Source organism: Ursus arctos, unplaced genomic scaffold (assembly GCF_023065955.2).
Source record: "Ursus arctos isolate Adak ecotype North America unplaced genomic scaffold, UrsArc2.0 scaffold_3, whole genome shotgun sequence".
Taxonomy (NCBI): Eukaryota; Metazoa; Chordata; class Mammalia; order Carnivora; family Ursidae; genus Ursus; species Ursus arctos.
The window spans coordinates 7,236,072-7,255,019 of record NW_026622985.1 but is presented as its reverse complement, the minus strand read 5'-3'; the positions used below and the strand labels follow the sequence as shown (position 1 = coordinate 7,255,019).

General features: G+C 46.0%; 1 protein-coding gene across 1 annotated transcript in view; it reads left to right on the top strand.

Moving 5' to 3' along the window:
* Positions 1–18,948, top strand: part of ABCA13 (ATP binding cassette subfamily A member 13) — a 357,421-nt gene that overhangs the window by 304,633 nt on the left and 33,840 nt on the right. Inside the window, exons 56-58 of the mRNA XM_057304334.1 lie at positions 11,422–11,572; positions 16,444–16,578; positions 18,656–18,759. Coding sequence (XP_057160317.1) covers positions 11,422–11,572; positions 16,444–16,578; positions 18,656–18,759 — 390 coding nt within the window. The remainder of the gene's footprint in view (positions 1–11,421; positions 11,573–16,443; positions 16,579–18,655; positions 18,760–18,948) is intronic.

The following is an 18,948-nucleotide window of genomic DNA, read 5'->3' as shown; positions in this document are numbered from 1 at the left end:
CAGCACCACAGAGCTGACAGATCTCTTATGTGCCGGATTTGAGTGGGGTGACTGCCACGAACTCAGAGCAAACGCAGCATTTTACTTGCACGGCCGAGAGAAGAGGTTCTCTGAAGGTACAGGAAAGGGCTCTCCATTCCACTCCACTGTGAAATCTTGCCCTTAATTTAAAAATGTCACTCCTGTGTCACTCGAAATTAGGCAGCCATTAGTGTACTGGGTGATGAGGAGTTCTGAAGGCAGAAAGACAATCGTACTCTTTCTGTTCTTAAATTCCTACATCCCCCGGCTGCCATTATTAACCTGTTCTGAAGCCCGGAGATCCCAACTGGGAAGGAATAAACATGGGTGCAAGCATGGTGGAGGCAGGAGGGGTCCTGGGGCCACTGAATGGTGAGAAGGATAATTTAAATAGATCTCCCATATATTCAAATGGCTGGTACTGTTTACAGAGAAGTTTCGAGGCACCTGGGTGGCTTAGTCGGTTAAACATCTGTCTTCGGCTCAAGTCATGAACCCAGGCTTCTGGGATCGAGCCCCGCATGGGGCTCCCTGCTCAGTGGGGAGTCTGCTTCTCCCTCTGCTCCCTACTCCCCCCCCGTTGTCCAACTTGTGTGCTCTCTCTCTCTCTCAAATAAATAAAATCTTTAATAATAAATAAATCTAAGTTTCATACATTTAAATGGTCATAGAGCTAGTTGATTTGGAGAGGGCTGCTAGGAGACCAGGAAAACTCATTCCACGAGAACCTAGCTAAACATTCTTGAATGCTAAAACTGGTGCAAGGAGTTTTATAAATTAGCATGTGCAGATGAACCATTTTTAAAATGTGAACTTTAAATTGAGATGTAGAACAGCCAAAATCATAAGTACGAGGCTTAATGAATTTTTATTATGATAGTCCATCCACATAAACATCCCGAGGACAGAGACCATTGCCAGGACCCAGAAGCCCCCATCATGAACTGTCTCAGTCGAGAAGCATCCAAACTGCAGATGAGCGCTATGCTGACTTTTGTCATCATCAGTTAGCCTGTTTGTAAACTGTATTTAAATGGAATCATACGGGGGCGCCTGGGTGGCTCAGTCAGTTAAGCATCTGTCTTCAGCTCTGGTCTTAATCTCAGGGTCCTGGGATCGAACCCTGCTTTGGGCTCCCTGCTCAGCGGGGAGTCTGCTACTCCCTCCGCCACTCCCCCCCCACCCCAGCGTGCGCACACTGTCTCTCTCTCTCTCTCTCTCTCTCACTCACTCTTGCAAAAAATAAATACATAAAATCTTAAAGAAAAATGGACCCATACAGTGTATACTCCTTGGTGAGTGGCTTCTTTCTGGAGGCATCGCGTTTGCGAGATACGCCCCACTGTTCTTGCTGTAACCGTTTGTTCATTCGGGTTAGTATTGGCATCGGTGTGTACAGATGTTCTAGAACATTCGTTGGTGAACCCACGAAGACATTTATGTTGTACGCGTATGAAGGAATGCAATTGCTTCCAGACGGCATGTGCCTTTTAGCTTTTATAGATGCTGACACTGTTCTGATTGAGGAAGGATTCGTGCACCGTAATGTTCACACGAAGTGCAAACAATTAGGTGGTTTTCAGTGTAGTCACAAAACCGCGCAACTGTTTCCAGTCTGTAATTCCCTGACATTCTCATCTCTTTGAGAAGAAACCTTGTCCCACGAGCAGTCATTCCCTACTTCCCCATCTCCCAGCCTTCGCCAACAGTTCATTTCCTCTTTGTCTCTCAGGTTTTGTCCTATTCTGGACACTTCATAAAAATGGAATCGTACAACACGTGGTCTTCTGTGTTTTGCTTCTTTCGCTTGGCATGTTGTTTCCAAAGTTTATTTGTGTCGTGGCATGTATGAATACTTTGTTTTCATGACTGAACAACACTGCATTGAATTAATGTGCCACATTTTGTCCATCCATTCCTCAATCAACAGACATTAGGTTGTTTCTGCTTTTTCGCTACTCTGGGACACGCTCTCACAAACACGGAATGTACGAGTTTTCTCGTGGATGTATGTGTTCAGATCTCTTGAGTGGTTAGCTAGGAGTCATCCCGGGTCATACAGCAGATAACTCTCAGTGGAGCAGCTGAGACTCTGCAAGCTGTTTTCTTTAAAAGCAGCCGCACTGTTTTATGTCCCTAACAGTAATGCATTAAGGTTAGAATGTTTCCACATCCTCACAAACATGTAATTATGTCCGTCCCTTTGATTGTAGCTACCTGAGCAGGTATGAAGTGCTCCTTTACTCTGGTTTTGATTTGCATTTCCCTAAGGACGCATGCCATCAGCCGTATTTTTTTTCTATGCTTATTGGCTATTTGTGCACCTTTGGAGAAACTTTGCCCATTTAAAAAGTCGGGTTACTCGTAATTTTATTACTGAGTCATATATTATTTATATTATCCAGAACAAGTTCATTATTAGATACATGATTTACAAAAAATTCTACCATTTGTATAGATTGCCTTTTAATATTTTTGATGGTTTTTAATTTTTTTTAATTTTAAAAAATTTATTATTATTTTTTGTAGTTTCAAGTTCTTATTTGACTTGCAGTTACTTCACACACAGTGTAATATTACTTTCAGGAGTAGAAGTTAGTGACTCATCACTTCCATACAACACCCAGCGCTCATCACAACAAGGGCCCTCCTTAATGCCCATGCCCCCACTCCCCTCCCCTCCAGCAACCCTCAGTTTGTTCTCTATCGTTAAGAGGCTATTTCCTGGTTTCTCTCTCTTTTTTCTCCCTGTGTTCATCTGTTTCATTTCTTAAATTCCACATATGAGTGAAATCGTCTGGTATTCGTCTTTCTCTGACTGGCTTATTTTGCCTAGCCCAATACACCCATGTCCTTGCAAATGGCAAGATCTCATTCTTTTTGATGACTGAGTAGTATTCCATTGTATAATAGACCACATCTTTATCCATTCATCAGTCCATGGACATCTGGGCTCTGTCCATAGTTTGACTATTGTGGCTAATGTTGCTATGAACATTGGGTGCAGGTAACCCTTCAGATCAGTATTTTTGTGTCCTTTGGGTAAATACCTAGTCATATAATTGCTAGGTGGTAGGGTGGTTCTATTTTTAATTTCCTAAGGAACCTCCATGCTGTTTTCCAGGGTATCTGCACCAGTTTGTATTCCCACCCACAGTGTAAGAGGTTCCCCTTTCTCTGCATCCTCGCCAACACCTGTTATGTTTTGTGTTGTTGATTTTAGCCACTCTGACAGGTGTGGGGTGGTATCTCATGGTGGTTTTGTTTGGCATTTCCCTGATGATGAGTGATGTGGAACATCTATTCATGGGTCTGTTGGCTATCTCAGTGTCTTCTTTGAAAAAATGTCTATTCGGGTCTTCTGCCAATTTTTCATTGGATTATTTGGGTTTTTTTGGTATTGAGTTACAGAAATTCTTTATATATTTTGGATACTGACCCTTTATTGGATATGTCATTTGCAAGTATCTTCTCCCATTCGCTAGGCTGCTTTTTGTTTTGTTCATGATTTCCTTTGTTGTGCAAAAGCTTTTTATTTTGGTGTAGTCCCATAGTTCGGTTTTGCCTTTATTTCACTTGCCAAATGTGTCAGAGTTTCTTTACTTCTCAAGGATGAATTCTATTCTGTGTATATATATATGTACAGACCGCTTTTGTTTATCAATTCATTCATCGTGGACACTTGGGCTATTCACCCTTTGGCTATTGTGAATAATGCTCCTGTGAACAATGATGCATGAATTGTTGTATGAATGTATTTGTATTATTGGTTTCCATTCTTTTGAGTATAGACCCAGAAGTAGAATCACTGATTCATATGGTGACTTTTTTTTTTTATTACTTTTCTTGTGGAAATGCCATACTGGCCTAGCACCTACACTATTTGATATTCTGAACAAAAGTGTGCAAGGGTTTCAGTTTTTTCACATCCTCCAATACTTATTACTTTTTGTGTTTTTTCATAGCCAATTCTTGCCTTATGCAAGAACTAGTAAACAGCAAAACATGTACAAATGAATATTACTGTACAACACTTATGGGGACAGAGAAGAAAGTAGAGCTATAAAAATAATATATTGACTTATGAAATTTTAAGAAAATGCTAAAATGTATGATTTGGTATACTTAGGATTTGAAAAAGGGAAGTTCTATAACATGAAGGGAAAAAGCTTCATGACAGATGCCCTCATTGAACTTTAAAGAGAAAAGATTACGGACGTGATATGGACTGTATAAAGGGATAAAAGTACAAAGTGGGACGTCTGGGTGGCACAGCTCGTTAAGGGTCCGACTCTTGGTTTCAGCTCAGCTCATGATCTCAGGGTGGTGAAACTGAGCCCCATGTCGGGCTCTGTGCTCAGTGTGGAGTCTGCTTGAGATTCTCTCTCCCTCTTCCTCTGTCCCTCCTGCTTGGGCGCTCACTCTCTCTCTCTCTAAAAATAAGCAAAGAAATCTTTAGGGGCACCTGGGTGGCTCAGTCGTTAAGCATCTGCCTTCGGCTCAGGGCGTGATCCCGGCATTCTGGGATCGAGCCCCACATCAGGCTCCCTGCTGGAAGCCTGCTTCTCCCTCTCTCACTCCCCCTGCTTGTGTTCCCTCTCTCACTGGCTGTCTCTCTGTCAAATAAATAAATAAATAAAATCTTTAAAAAAAATAAACAATAAAAATAATAAAAATAAATAAAGAAATCTTTTTAAAAAAGTACACAGTAGGTCATAGAACCAGTTTCTGGTATATTTGTCATTTACAGGAACAGCATTAAAAGTACCAAATATTAAATTAGCAATGTCATGGATGTACCTGAGAAGTTTTTTCAGAGTGTAGATTAAAACTTCACTGAAGGGGCACTGGGTGGCTCAGTTGGTTAAGCTTTGGCCTTCAGCTCAGGTCATGATCCTGGGGTCCTGGGATCGAGCCCCATGTGGGGCTTCTTGCTCAGTGAGCGTCTGCTTCTCTCTCTTCCTCTGCCTGTCCCCTCTGCTCACATTCTCTCTCTCTCTCTCTCTAATAAATAAATAAAATCTTTTAAAAAATCCAAATAAAATGAAAGTTCATTGAATTGATGAGTAAGGGAGTGGTAGACTATATGGGAATGGAGAGAGAGATTTAAAATGTAGCTTTTCCTGTGCATTGGAGGCAGACAACCTAGAAACAATGGAACAAAAGCCTAGTGGAAAAAGTTACTGACTCTGGATTGTGGTCCAGCAGGTAAAGGCTTCGAAATCATTACTCACATTCTTGCAATAGGAAAATATCTGAATAGACTAAAAGTAAGCAACTCTTCCTAGATCTGTCAGATAACTGAGGTCACAGAGCGATCTTCAGCCCACACACCTGGGGAGGCTGACGGGTGGGTGTGTGACATCACAGCTCACCAGGAACAGAAGTGCCCAACTGGAGCAAGTGTCAGTAGGAGCCCTTAAACGCTCACTGATGAACTGTTTCAAGTTCAGTGTGGGCTCCTTGAGAGTTAAAAACACCCACAGGCCTGATCTCGGGGCCCGTGCACTTTTGTGAGTGTTATTTCCCAGAGCCTCATGAGGTCCCCACTGTGTTGTAGAAAAATCTCTTTGTGTTTCTGTGGGGAAAAGAGTAATCATTCTAAAGTATGCCCAAAGATCTCTGTTCTTCTTAATGGGAAATATTTTACTAGACCATAACCAGTGGGGGTTTTAGCAATGCCTAACCAACCTGGGGGAAGGGGAACACCCAACTGCAGCCCCCTTGGGCCTTCATTGTGGGGGAAGGAAGTACCCAGCTCAGGCTCAGTAAAATACTGAGTTCTAAAGACAGGCTTATAGACTCTTCCCTTTCACACACCCCTCACCACCTCTTCAATAAGCTTTCTGTGTAATAACAGGGAATCACAGCTAAAAGAAGTGAAATCCAGACCCTAGCTATGAGGAAGTCCGTAGGGAGCCTAAAAGGCAATAGGGAGATAAAAACAGGACACCTGCGATTTACCCTCTGACACCTCATCTACAGAAAATGATAATTATAAATTAACTCCAAGCTGAATAAACATACCCTCATATGAAAGACATATCTACCTAAATTTATTTTTTTAAAGATTTATCTATTTATTTCAGAGAGAGAGCATGCATGCGAGCAAGGGGAGAGGCAGACAGAGAGGGAGAGAAGCAGACACCCTGCTGACCGGGGAGCCCAACCCCAAGACCGTGACCTGAGTTGAAATCAAGAGTCAGAGGCTTAACCGACTGAGCCACCCAGGCACCCCATGCCTAAATTTCTTTTTATCTGATAAATAATGTCTAGCTTTCCACCAAAAAATTACAAGGCATGCTGAAAGACAAAAAAACACATTCCACAGAGACGAAACGAACATTAAAACCAGACCCTGATATGGCAGATGGTGTAGTATCAGATTGGGAATTTAAAATAACTCTGATTGATGTGCTAAGGACTCTAATGGGAAAAGTAGACAATCCACAAGAACAAATGGGTAATGGTAGCAGAGAGATGGACACTGTAGGAAGAAAAATGCTAGAAATAAAAAGAAACACTGTCAGAGAGAAGAATGAGAATGAGAAGAACAAGAGAAGGAAGAACATCCCTGATGGGCTCATCTGTTGCGTTGCCACAGTGGAGGGAAGAATCAGTGAACTTGCAGACAGATGAGTAGAAACTCTAAAAGCTGAAATGCAAAGAGAAAAAAAGAAAATATGGAACAGAATATCAGGGGATTGTGATGGTTACAACACATGGCATGCGTGCATAATGGTGGTACCAGAGGAGTACAAGAGAAAGGGACAGAAGAAATATTTGAATAATGATGGCATTTTTTCCCCAAAATGTATGGTGGATCATAAAGCAGATTGAGAATGTTTACAAAATACCAAATAAGATGAATACCAAAACCTACACTTAATCATATGATATTCAAGCTGTAGAAAGTCAAAGATGGATTCGTGAAGAAGTTGCTGTGGGAGACAGATGCCTTACCTACAGAGCCACAGAGATAAATGTGACATTGGACCTCTCAGAAACCATGAAAGAAAGAAGATGGGGAGTGGAATATTAAAGCCTACAGATAAAAATAACCACCCACTAGAATTCTGAATCCAGTGAAATTATCTTTCAAAGGAGAAGTAGAAGTAAAAATGGAAGGAATTTGTTGCCAGCAGACCCATCTTGCAAGAAATGTTGAAAGTAGGAAAGTAAGAGAGGTCACCAAGTCAGATTTACATAAAGAATGGATGAACATTAGAGAAGGAACAATTGAAGATCTTTTACATTTATCATTTTTAATTGATCTTACAAGTAACAGTTTGTTTAAAATCATAACAGCAACATTGTATCCAGCTCTTGTAGCTTATGGCTAAGTGACATGAATGGTGGTAATCCTATGTGGGAAGGGAAGGAGGAATTGAGAACACTCTTTTATTAAGATATTTCCACTTTATTTTTATTTGAAAGTGGACTTGGAATGGTTGTATGTGTATATCATGAACTCTGAAACAACCAGCAAAAAACTTTTTAGAAGTATAACAGATATTCTAAGAGAGGCGAGAAAATGAAATAATATAAAATGCTCAACTAAAACCAGACAAGACAGAAAAAGAAAGAGAAGAGAAACAAGGAGACCGAATAGAAAAACACTACAAGCATGGCAGATGGGACAGCAGGGTGGCTCAGTCAGTTAAGTGTCTAACTTGGTCTCAGCTCAGGTCATGATCTCGGGGTCCTGAGGTTGAGCCCCACGTCAGGCTCCACACTCAGCCCAAAGTATGCTTGGGATTCTCTCCATTCTTTTTCCCCTCCCCCTATTCTCGCACAATAATTAAAAAATAAGTAAATAAGTAAATAAATAAAAATCTTTTAAAAATCCAAATATGGCTGATATAATTCAAGTGTGTCAAAAATCATGTTAAATGTAATGATCTAAATATAATGGTTGGAACTGCACCAATTGAAAGACAAACTACCAGAGTGGGTAAAGAGACAAGATCCAACTGTAGGTTTTGTGAAAGAGTCCCACTTTATTTTATTTATTTATAGGCTCCACACCCAGTGTGTAGCCCATCACAGGGCCTGAACCCACAACCCTGAGATCAAGCCCTGAGCTGCAGTCAAGAGTCGGATGCTCAACCCGCTGAGCCCCCCAGGCGCCCCAGGACTCCCACTTGATATATAAGGACACGTACAGATCAACTGTAATGGGGAAAAGAAAGACCCATCGTGCTGACATTCATTAAAAGACAGTTCGAGTAACCACGTCAATTTGAAAGAGAGCAGATTTTAGAGCAAAAAAAAAAAAAAATTGTTAGGAATACAGTGGATATTACATAACGATAAAGGAGCCAATTCTCTACAAGGGTGTAATGGATGTAAACCCAAGCGTGTCAGGATCTGTGGGGACAGAGTGATGAGCTGAAGGAGAAGAAGGTGTGTCTGATGCTGTAGTGGGAGACAGCAGCGCCCCCTTTCAGTAACTGACAGACCCCACAGGCAGAAAATGGGTCAGGGTAGAGTTGAACCAAGCAACACACTAATCAACTGGACCTGATCGACATTTCTAGAATACTTTGCTCAAGAACAGCAGCGTGCCCTTTCTTTTCAAGCTCACGTGGAAGATTCATCAAGATAGACCGCATTCTGGACGGTAAAGAACACCTTAACATTTTTAAAGTAGAGATCATGCAAAAATACGCTCTCAGAGGACGATAGAATTAAGCTAGAAATAACAGAAAGACAGCTGGAAAATCCCCAAATATTCAGGGATTAAACAACAGACTTCTAATGAGTGTATGAATCAAAGAATAAGTTGGACTCCATTTAAATAAACACAAAGTCTGTTCTGCGAAGGTCACTTTGAAGGGGCTGAACACACAAGCCACAGACTGGGAGAAAATATTTTCAAAACACGTATCTGAAAAAAGTTGTCTCCAAAAGATACAAAGAACCCAACAATAAGAAAATGAAGAATCCGATTAGAATATGGTCGGAAGATCTGAAGGGATACCTCACTAAAGTAGATGAACAGATTACACGGGAAAGGACGTGCAACATCGTACGTCACTAGAGAATTACACATGCAAACAACAAATATATACACAGCTGTTAGAATGACTAAGATCCCAAATGCTGGTGATGATGGGAGTAACACCAGCTCTTAGTCACTGGAAACACACATGGTACAGCCACTACCGAGGACAGTTTGTGAGTTTCTTACAAAAGTAAACATGGTCTTAACGATATCATGTCCTACTCCTGGGTATTTATTCAGATGATCTGAGAACTTACAAAATACGCTCCCTGTAGACTAATGCTTACAGCAGTGTTATTAGTAATTGTCAAAATTTGGAAGCAACAGAGATCCCTTCAGTAGGTGAATGAATACATAAACTGGGGTGCATCTAAAGAATGGAATGTTACTCATCAGTAAGGAACGAGCTATCAAGCCATGAGAGGACGTGGAGGAGCCTTAAATGTGTATCACTAATGAAAGAAGCCAACCTGAAAAGGCTGTGTACCGTGTCATTCTAACTCTGTGACATCCTGGAAAAGGCAAAAATATGCAGACAGTGGAAAGATCAGTGGTTGCTGGGGAGGGGGAGGAAGGAAGGGACAGGGACAGGGCACCAAGGATCTCTATGGCGATGAGAGGTTCTCGTGATACTGCTGATACACGATGCTGTGAATCTGACCAAACACACAGAAATGTACGACACCAGAAGTGAGCTCTAATGTAAAGTATGGACCTAAGTGAACAACAGTGTCTCAATATGGGTTCATTAATTGAAACAAAGCTCCAGAGCAATGCAGGATGGTAAGGATGGGGGAGACTCTGGATGAGAGGGAGGTAGGGTGTGGGAACTTCGTGCGCTTTCTGTTCAACTTTCCTGTAAACTGAAGCTGCTCGAACAGTTGGACCTCTGTTCATTACAAAAATGATTACCTCCCTCTTCCTTGTTTTTAGTCTTATTTTTCCCCCCTTCCTTTTTTTTTTTAATCTTATGTTTTCCCCCTCTTCCTTCTTTTTGTGGTTCTTTTCTCTTATGCCAAATGGTCACAGAATGAATAAACATGGTACCCTTCCAGGTGCAAGACGGAGTTATTGGAGCTGGTCCATTCGTTAATTCAGGGACCGCTGTAACATGCGGGCTTCTGTTTTATCGAAACGGTGGTGGTGCTTTTAAAACACTAACTGCTGCGTGCATGTGTACCAGTAAAAGGAAATAGAATGACGTACAGCTTCATGCTGTAACATGGAGGAACCTTGAAGACATGCCAAGTGACAGAGGCCGCTTGCAAAAGGCCTCGCCTATTTTGTTCAGTTTCTGCAAACTCCCGGAATAGGAAAATCCACAGAGACGAAAGCAGATGCGTGGCTGCCAGAGGCTGGGGGACAGTGACCACTATCTGGGAGTAGGGTTTCCTTTTGTGGGGTCAAAAGCGTCACAGATCCAGATGGCAGAGATGGGGGCACAACCTCGTGAATGTCCTTCGTACTGCTGACTTTTACACCTTACGATTGCTAAAATGATAACTTTCATATGATCTGTATTTTACCAGCATGGAAAATAAAATATGGAATAGGAAGAAAATAAACTAACGGAGTGAAATTTTTCCGGAAGCAGTGGTTCAGAACAAAGCCTGACACTGTACAGGTGATCCTTGAACAACACGGCTTTGAAGGTTGTGGGTCCACACAGACACAGATAGATGTTGGCTTTTCAGTAAATCCAGGACTGCGAATATTTTCTCTTCCTTATGATTTTCTTAGCAGCCTTTTCTTTTCTTTAGTTTACTTTTTTCTTTTTAAAGATTTCGTTTATTTATTTGAGAGACAGGCAGAGTGAACAAGAGAGAGCATGAACGGGGAGGAGAGGGAGAAGCAGACTCCCTGAGAGCAGGCATTCCAAAGCAGGGCTCCATCCCAGGACCCCAGGATCGTGACCTGAGCCAAAGACAGATGCTTAACTGACTGAGCCACCCAGGCGCCCCTAGTTTACTTTATTTTAAAGATGTGGTGTATTCTACATATAACATACAAAATACGTGTCGATCAGCTGTTTGTTATCAGTAAGGCTTTCTGCCAATATAGGCTGTCAGTTTGGTTTTGAAGGAGTCAAACTTATATGTGGATTTTCTCTAGCCCGGGGGTCAGCGCCCCTAACACCTCGTGTTGTTCAAGGGTCAGGTGCTTAACCAAGGCGCCCCTATTTATATTTTTCTTTAACATAAAAAGTGATGGTGGCCTCAGAGCCAAGCATAGACACATGGGGTGCTACTCGTTCATTAAACCCGTTTATGCTCTATTAATTAGTTGCATTAGACAGGCTGCCGTGAACTTCTCATGGATGGGCCGGGTTGAAGAAATGGGTGTTTGTCTGGGGAGCCGAACTTTCTGGACTGTGCTGGTGTTTCTCTTCGCAGAGAGGTCGTGGATCTGTCTTTGGCGGGCACGGCGGGTGTGCGCATTGGCTACTGTCCACAGCAGGACGCCCTGGACGAGCTCCTGACCGGCTGGGAACACCTGCACTATTACTGTTGCCTCCGTGGGATTCCCAAGCCCAGCATCCCTCAGGTAAACTCCCTGGAGTCTTCCAGAAAAGCGTCCCGCTAAGGAATGCTTGGCCAACACCTCTGGTCCCAACAGAGCTCTCTGACCCCTCGAGAAGGAACCACAGTGCCAGATAAATGTACCAGAAAGATGTTTCCAATCTGATTACATGGAAGAAAACACAGTAAATGTGTTAATGTTGCATTTAATTATGTATTTAAAATAGATCTGAGGGCTGAAGTCACTTGGGGTTAAAGCTGTCAGTATTTGCAACTTCGTCTCCTCTCCAAGTGCCTTTTGCATTTACTGGACTGTTGCTTTTATTCGAGAGCAAGCATTACAGACCTTCCCCCTGGCTCACAGAGAAGGGCTCAGGCTGCCCGTGGAGTGGGGTGGGCTGTTGGAAGGAGGACTTCTGGGTGGAGGGGCTGACACCTGCCTGCCCGGCTCCTTCCCTGGGGGGCCTCTGGAGGATGGAGAGGTGGCAGAAACCGCAGACCGCTCCCCTCCACCGTCTCTGTGGGAGGGTGGGGTGGGCACGGCTGTGAGAAAGCCAGAGGCTGCTGCCATTCTGCCTGTTGTGAGCAGTAGTCAGCCAAGCAGAGCTGACAGCCTTGACCGACAGCTCAGAGGACATGCCAAGTGGAAGCCACTAGAATAGCGAGTGCTGGGGCTGCAGCTTTACCTTTTCTGCCCCTTGTAGAGATTCTGGAATGCTCCTTGCATTTCTGGATTCTGAACAAGGAGCAGAAGGTGCATTTTCAGTGAGATTCTGTAAGAGAGGGAACATCCCAGAATTCACGGGAGACAAAACTAACAGCCTCGCTTTCGCTGGCCCACGAAAATTCATCCCGTGTGCTGTTGGGTAATCCTTCTTCAGCCTTCATTTCTTATGATGCTCAGTAAGTGCGAGTAAAGCAGAAACCCTCCTTTGTCCTCGGAGAGCCCCGGTCCCTTCCCCCACCTCCCATCTTCATCAAGCCAGGACAACTGTCTGCCCCTGGAGGTCTGCTCCTCGTGCTTAAGCAGTTATTGAAACCCAGGACTCATCAGGAGCTCGGTCCTCAGAAGGGGTTTATCTCTGTCAGCTCCCCCTGGCTGGTGTTTGATGAAAGAGGCAGCTGCTTGGCAGACGCCATCTGCAGGCCCCTTTGCTGGCCCCGGGGGGAATGCGCACTCGCAGAAGTTCTGCTTAATAGAATAGGGCTCCGCGCGTCCTGTCGTCCAGGGCGATTGCCTCTTGATGCTCGGCGGTCTTACGGGCTCGTTTTTCGGAGCTCCTCCACGGAGAAAGTTATTTTAATGGTGCCAGATTGGGAACTGGCTTCACTTCCTGCACGAAACTGCAGCTATCTTGCAGACAGCATTACTGCTTGCTTGGAGCTTTCTGAGACAACAGCACGTGTGGTCCGGGGGGAGGTAGCTCCCTTTATCACCCACGGCCCTCTCCCATCCGTGGTAGAAATATGGGAGATAGAGTGCAGGCGTGTCCGCTCTAATGTGCCCAGAAGGGACTATTACACACTAACAGAAGAACATTTCAGTATTTGTTCTGGGCTAGACGCTATTCTAAATATTTTACAGCGACCGTGTGAGGTCGATAAGATGCTTATTCCCTATTTTGCAAATGGGGAAGCGAGACACAGGTAGGATAGGAAACCTGCCTAAGCCCCATGGCTAGAAGGTGGTGGGGTTTTCTTTTGAAATCTGATAAATCAGCTCCAGAGTAAGCGTTCCTGATGAGGACATGATCCCGACGCTGAGCTGCTCGTTGAGTACCGTGGAATCTCTTGTGCCCCGAACAGCTCGGTCTTACTTTTACGCCCCTCTGGTGCCTAAGGGAGTGGAAACTATGTGGAGTTATTTTGTGGCCCCTTGGCTCAGGGGTCCCTTTCCACATCTTCCTCCTCCCTGGGTGAGCCCCACACCTGAGCTCTGCCAGGACCTGGAGCTGGGGTCTTTTCCTGGCATATCTATTACTCACCCTCGTTCTCTCCTCCAGGCTGACCTCAGCCTTCACTCCCCTGGGCAGCCCTAGTTGTGTCCTCTGTGGTTCTAGAGGAAGGCCCCCTTGTGCCCGCGGGAAGTCCCTCCTGACAGCCCCCCTGTACTCGTCTTTCCCTCCCTCCCTCCCTCAGCGCCCAGGCTCCTCTGTGCCCCGCTGTCCCAGCTCACACACGGCCCAGTCTCTGGTATTTTGTGTATAGTTCTCTTCCTCTCCCCCTGAACCCTCCAAAGGTTCAGTTACATGGGAAAGAGAGGCTGTGTTCATTTGGCTTGAATTCAGGCTTGGCAGGTTGATGGAATGCTTTTCAATTTTTCCCCGTTGTCCACACTGGATAGTTTTCTAGTGTCCATGTTTGAGTCTGAATTCAATGAACCTGATTTTTTTTTTTTGAACTTACATCAAATTATAACAAAATGATTCAGGGGACAGGAGTGACATGGTCTGTGATGCTGGAGAAACGGGTACAATAATTTAAGTGTCACACTGGAACCACCGAACCACAGTGCTGCTGGGGTTGAGGACTGGGGTTTCTGTAGTGTGGTCTTCCCTGGGATAGAAAAGGCAGAGAGCCCTCTGCCCCACTGCTGTGTTCACCTATCAGGGACACCCGCCCCCCCCCCCCCACCCTGTGTCTCACTACCTACTGCTTTTCCACAGACGTGCCTCTTAACCCTGAAAGTTTCTTCCGTTCACAGACGGTTTTGCTAGAAGGAGCCAGAAGTGATGGCAGGAGGAATGGGGACCAGGAAGAAAGTTGTGGGGAGGGGGCTGGAAGAAAGGCTTTCTGTCTTAAATCCGGGGCCCCCTTTATCCTCCTCATTTTGATCTTTCATCTCCCGGGAACCCTTGCCGTGGCTGTCAGCATGGCAGTGCACAGGAATTGGGTTTTTTAAGCAAATAAAGCACGTGTGCACCTCTGGGCGGTTTATTTTGGTCCAGGTGATGGTTACAGAACTCCTGCTAAGTGTGGATCATGACTACACACTGGGGATACAAGGATGAATGAATCCCAAACTCTTGCCTTAAGCGTAGAACAGCTGAGAACTTTACGGAAGAAAAACACCTAATAGCAGAGAGAGAGATTCCTTAAGCAGAATACATTTAGGGGTTGGCACGGCATTTTGCCAACCATTGCTAGTGCCTGACGTTTGCTGCAGTGTTGACAGGAGTCCCAAGTACAGGAAAACTGCAAGAATGTACTTATCAGGCTATATTCTGTGATTTTCTGAAAATATGACTTCAAGAAGTATGGGATCGAACCGATGCATTTATTCCTATGTATTCTGGACTCTTTCCTGCGGCTGTCGAACCCGGGATGTGTAGGCTACAACATTGACCTTTTTTTTTTTTTTTAACTAAAGATTTTATTTATTTATTAGAAAGAAAGAGAGAGAGCAGAAGTTGGGGGGAGAGCGGCAGGCAGAAGGAGAAGCAGACTCCCCGCTGCGCGGGGAGCCTGACGCGAGGCTTGATCCCAGGACCCTGAGATCATGACCTGAGGCAAAGGCAGATGCTTCACTGACTGAGCCACCCAGGTGCCCAACATTGACCTTTTGTGGAATTGGGAAAACGTGACCTATGTTTCCTGGTTCCATAAACATCAGCATTTATAGTTTGGCGAGTTTATTCCGAAGTTCCCTGTGTCCCCTTGACTTACACTCTTTGATAACTAGGCCAGTCCTCGAGATTCTTAATTCTTCCTGTGTTATTTTGAGGAGGCACAAATAAAGCCGGAGAGCGCTTTCTGTCGGGGCTTTTCTTGGGAGGCATAAACATCGTGCCAGTATTTTCAGACGTTCTTGTTATGACATCATCGCCATTATTATTAGGAGTATCCCAACTTGTATGCCTGTATCCAAAAAAGCATGAACGTTAGTCCATATATTTCATTTAAATATACACTTTATTTTTAAATTTTCTTCCATTTATCTTCCCTTTGATTCGTATTCGGGACACAGAGTCTTCCCCACCTCTCCTAAATTTGAATTAAGATATGATCGCCGCCAGTTTGATCATATGATGATCTGTGGCGATGCGTCTGTCGTCACAAAAGTTACGTAGAAAACATCTGTCAAAGTTTTAAATTGTGTTTTTAGCTCAGTCGCGGCCACAGAGGAAGCTGCACCGCTTTGGAAAGGAAAGCAGACAAAATGTAGGGTGGCGGGCATTGTGGTGGGCGTTCGAGCAGAAGGGCTGTATGGGCATATGCTGCCCACTGGGGAGGGGAGAGGGGACAGAGACGAGGACAAGACTGGGGGCCCCGGGGTGTCTGAAGCAGGGCAGGTGAAGGTGGGGCAGGGACAGGAAGAGAGGAGGCGGGACGTGCCGTGTGTGTGCTCGGGGTCGGAACCCCCGTCCTGAGGGGTGGCGCACGGTCACTGTCCTCCTGGCTTCGTTCAGCTGTTCCCGGCGGTGGCCGGTGAGAAACACTCCCTCTATTCCCCGTCTCTCCAAGTGGCCGCCTCTGGCAGTGGCTCCTCGGTGGAAAGGGGACATTTCTTGTCCTTGTGAATATTGAAAACCCTCTTCTCCGTTCTCTGCTCCCTGAAGTCCTGTCCTGCCCTCCCCCTCCCTGGTTTATTCCCTCCCTTCCTCCTCGGTCTCGCTTTGGGCTTGCCTGCATCTCTCTGGCCGCCCCAGGGTGGCTGTGCATCGGGCCCTGGCTCGATGGGGTTTCTGGTGCCCTCTGCTCCCCTGAGCTCCAGCCCTGAGCACCCCTGCAGGGGCCCACCTGCTTATCCTCTGCCAGCCTGGGGTCAGGAAAGGATGTGTTCGTGGGGGGTAGGCAGGGGCAGCGGGAGGAAGGAGGGCATGCAGGGCTGAGAGCCCCGGTCTGGGGGGCCCTTGGTGCGTGGGGATACGTTCACGGACAGCGCCTGTCCTGCAGGTTGTCGGGGACCTTGTGAGGCGTCTACACCTGGAGGCCCACGTGGACAAACTGGTGGCCACGTACAGTGGGGGGACCAAGCGGAAGCTCTCTACAGCCTTGGCCCTGCTGGGCAAACCTGACCTGCTCTTGCTGGTGAGTAGCCGAGAGACCAGTGGTCTCCGGGCATCTTCAGACAAGATGCCCCTCTGGGGAGGAAATTCAAATCCTGCAGTGTGGGCTCTCTGAGCTAATAAACACTTTGCCCTAAGACAACATTTCCCAACGGAATCTAAGAAAGCCTTGGAATTTTACAGAACTTTTTAAAAAAAATTATGTTTTGATAGAGTCCCTGTTATCTTTCTCACTGAGGACTCCATAAAAATTTACCATTAACAGCAGTATTTTGGAATAACACCAGGGTCCAACTATAATCTGGTAACCAAAATACGCTTGACATCTAACATGTTCTTTTTGAGTCTTTTTCTGTGTGCGGATAAGTGATTGTCGCAGCTGTGGTGACATGAGTCTGTGGTGAGTCTTGACGGTGGGTGTCAGGTGCAGGACGAATATGGCGGGGAAAGTGGGTCATTCAGCAGGAAGTGGGGCTTGGAGGCAGTGGCTTTGAGACCAGGCTGTCCGTAATCTATGTGGGAACTGGAGCTAATCCAGTTTGGCTGGATGAAAGCATGAACTGATGGCGGGGGATCAAACAATGGAGCCAACTGTCTTGCATTTCAAAAGTAGCTCAAAGTCACATGCAATACGATGTCACAAACAATAGGAAGAAGGCACGATGTGGGTGCCATAGACGGGGTACAAATCACTGGGGTGCATCCCACACCTGTCCACGTGTACGAAGTCAGAGGGGCAGCAAAACACGTGGGGAAAAATTCTTTCCTCCTTTCTGTTCTTGTTCATTAGATGGAAACTGTTTTAAAGGGGATTTAAGAGGCCTGCTTTGGAAGTGTGGCCTCTCATTAATTAATGGGTGTCTTCTGGACTCGCAGCTGATTTTCCTTTATTTGCTGTAAATGTGCTTCTTTGCACTGTCCCAGATCAAGGTCTGGGTCAGCATGCCATATTCTGACACCCAGTAGTGAATACGAATACTTGTCCCGTTCGGCAGGTTGTAAACTAGGTTTTCCATACAAGCAGGGGCCCGCGTCGAAGGGCTCACAAGGCCTGGTGTCTGTTACCTTCTGTAGAACTTTCCCCATGCTCAGCCTCCTCCATGTCTTGAATCAGGACGGGAACACCGCCCTGGAACATGTCCCTCACCTGTTTCATACAGCCTTGCTCTCGGCTCCCTTGGTGGCGCTAGACTCGGGGTTTAGTGGTCGGACTCAAGTCAGCTGCCAGGGTCCAGATTCTGGCTTCTAGAAGCACCTCCCTGCACGCACGTGGCCTGGCATGTTGAATGCATGTCTCCACCTGATCTGCAAATGGCCGTGATTCAATCCTGTGTATTGGGCTCCTTGAAAGCAGGCCACGGAATGATGGCCACGAAGCACGTGGCACCCAGTGGGCTGTAGTGATGGCGGTGATGGGGACGCGTTCAGAGCATCTGGTTCAAGACATGCATCGCAGGGCCTTCCAAGTTCTCCCCCGAGGAAAGGCAAGTGGTTCCCGCGTCTGACACCAGCGTGGGGTCAGGAAAATGTAGAGCCATCCATCAGCTTTCTCGCCGAGCGATGCATGACCACTGCTGCTATGGACTTACTCTTCTAACTACGCACATATATCACCCGGCTTGCAGAAAAGTGCAGGTGTTTGTTTTCCTGCTCAGGGCCATTTTTTTGTCCACTTTCCATCTGTTTTTCTTTTAGGGAAGTTGATGACCCTAAGCTCTTAAGAAAAATGTGTTTAGTACTCCCTGACTGCAAAAAGCCCAGAAATGCATCACGCGGCCCAGAACCGTTTCTCTCAAAAGTGGTTCAGTAAGTGCTTTGGTGTTTATTGAAGGAGAAACCTCCAGGTTCCAAGAATCCCACGTTACTTGATGATGCTACGTAGGGGAAGCTTTCTTCCGCTCTGGCCTGTCTTTCCGCGGTGGATTGTTCGGAAGTTCCACGGAGGTGGACGGTGCAGCAGGGGGGGCCGTCCTCTCCAACCACCAGGTGTCATGAAGACGTGCTGCTGGAGAGCCAACGCGGGGTCCCCCCATCCCAGCCGGGCCTGCATGTCCTGGCGTGCAGCCCCAGCACCCATCATCATGTGCTCTCTCCTTCAGGATGAGCCCAGCTCCGGGATGGATCCCTGCTCCAAGCGGTTCCTGTGGAACACGATCATGCAGGAGGCTCGGCGAGGCTGTGCAGTGGTGCTGACCTCCCACAGGTGAGCCACAGCCCTTGCGACTGGTCGGGGGGCCAGGCTGGGGGGCTGGCAAGAGTCGTGGAGCAGCCGGGGCCAGGCCCATGCCGCCCACACGCTCCCACATCCGGACAGCACCGTTGCCGTGGGGATGTAGCCGGGAGTCCCCGTGCACAGGTTAGGACCCTGAAGCGGAGACGGGTTGGGCAACGT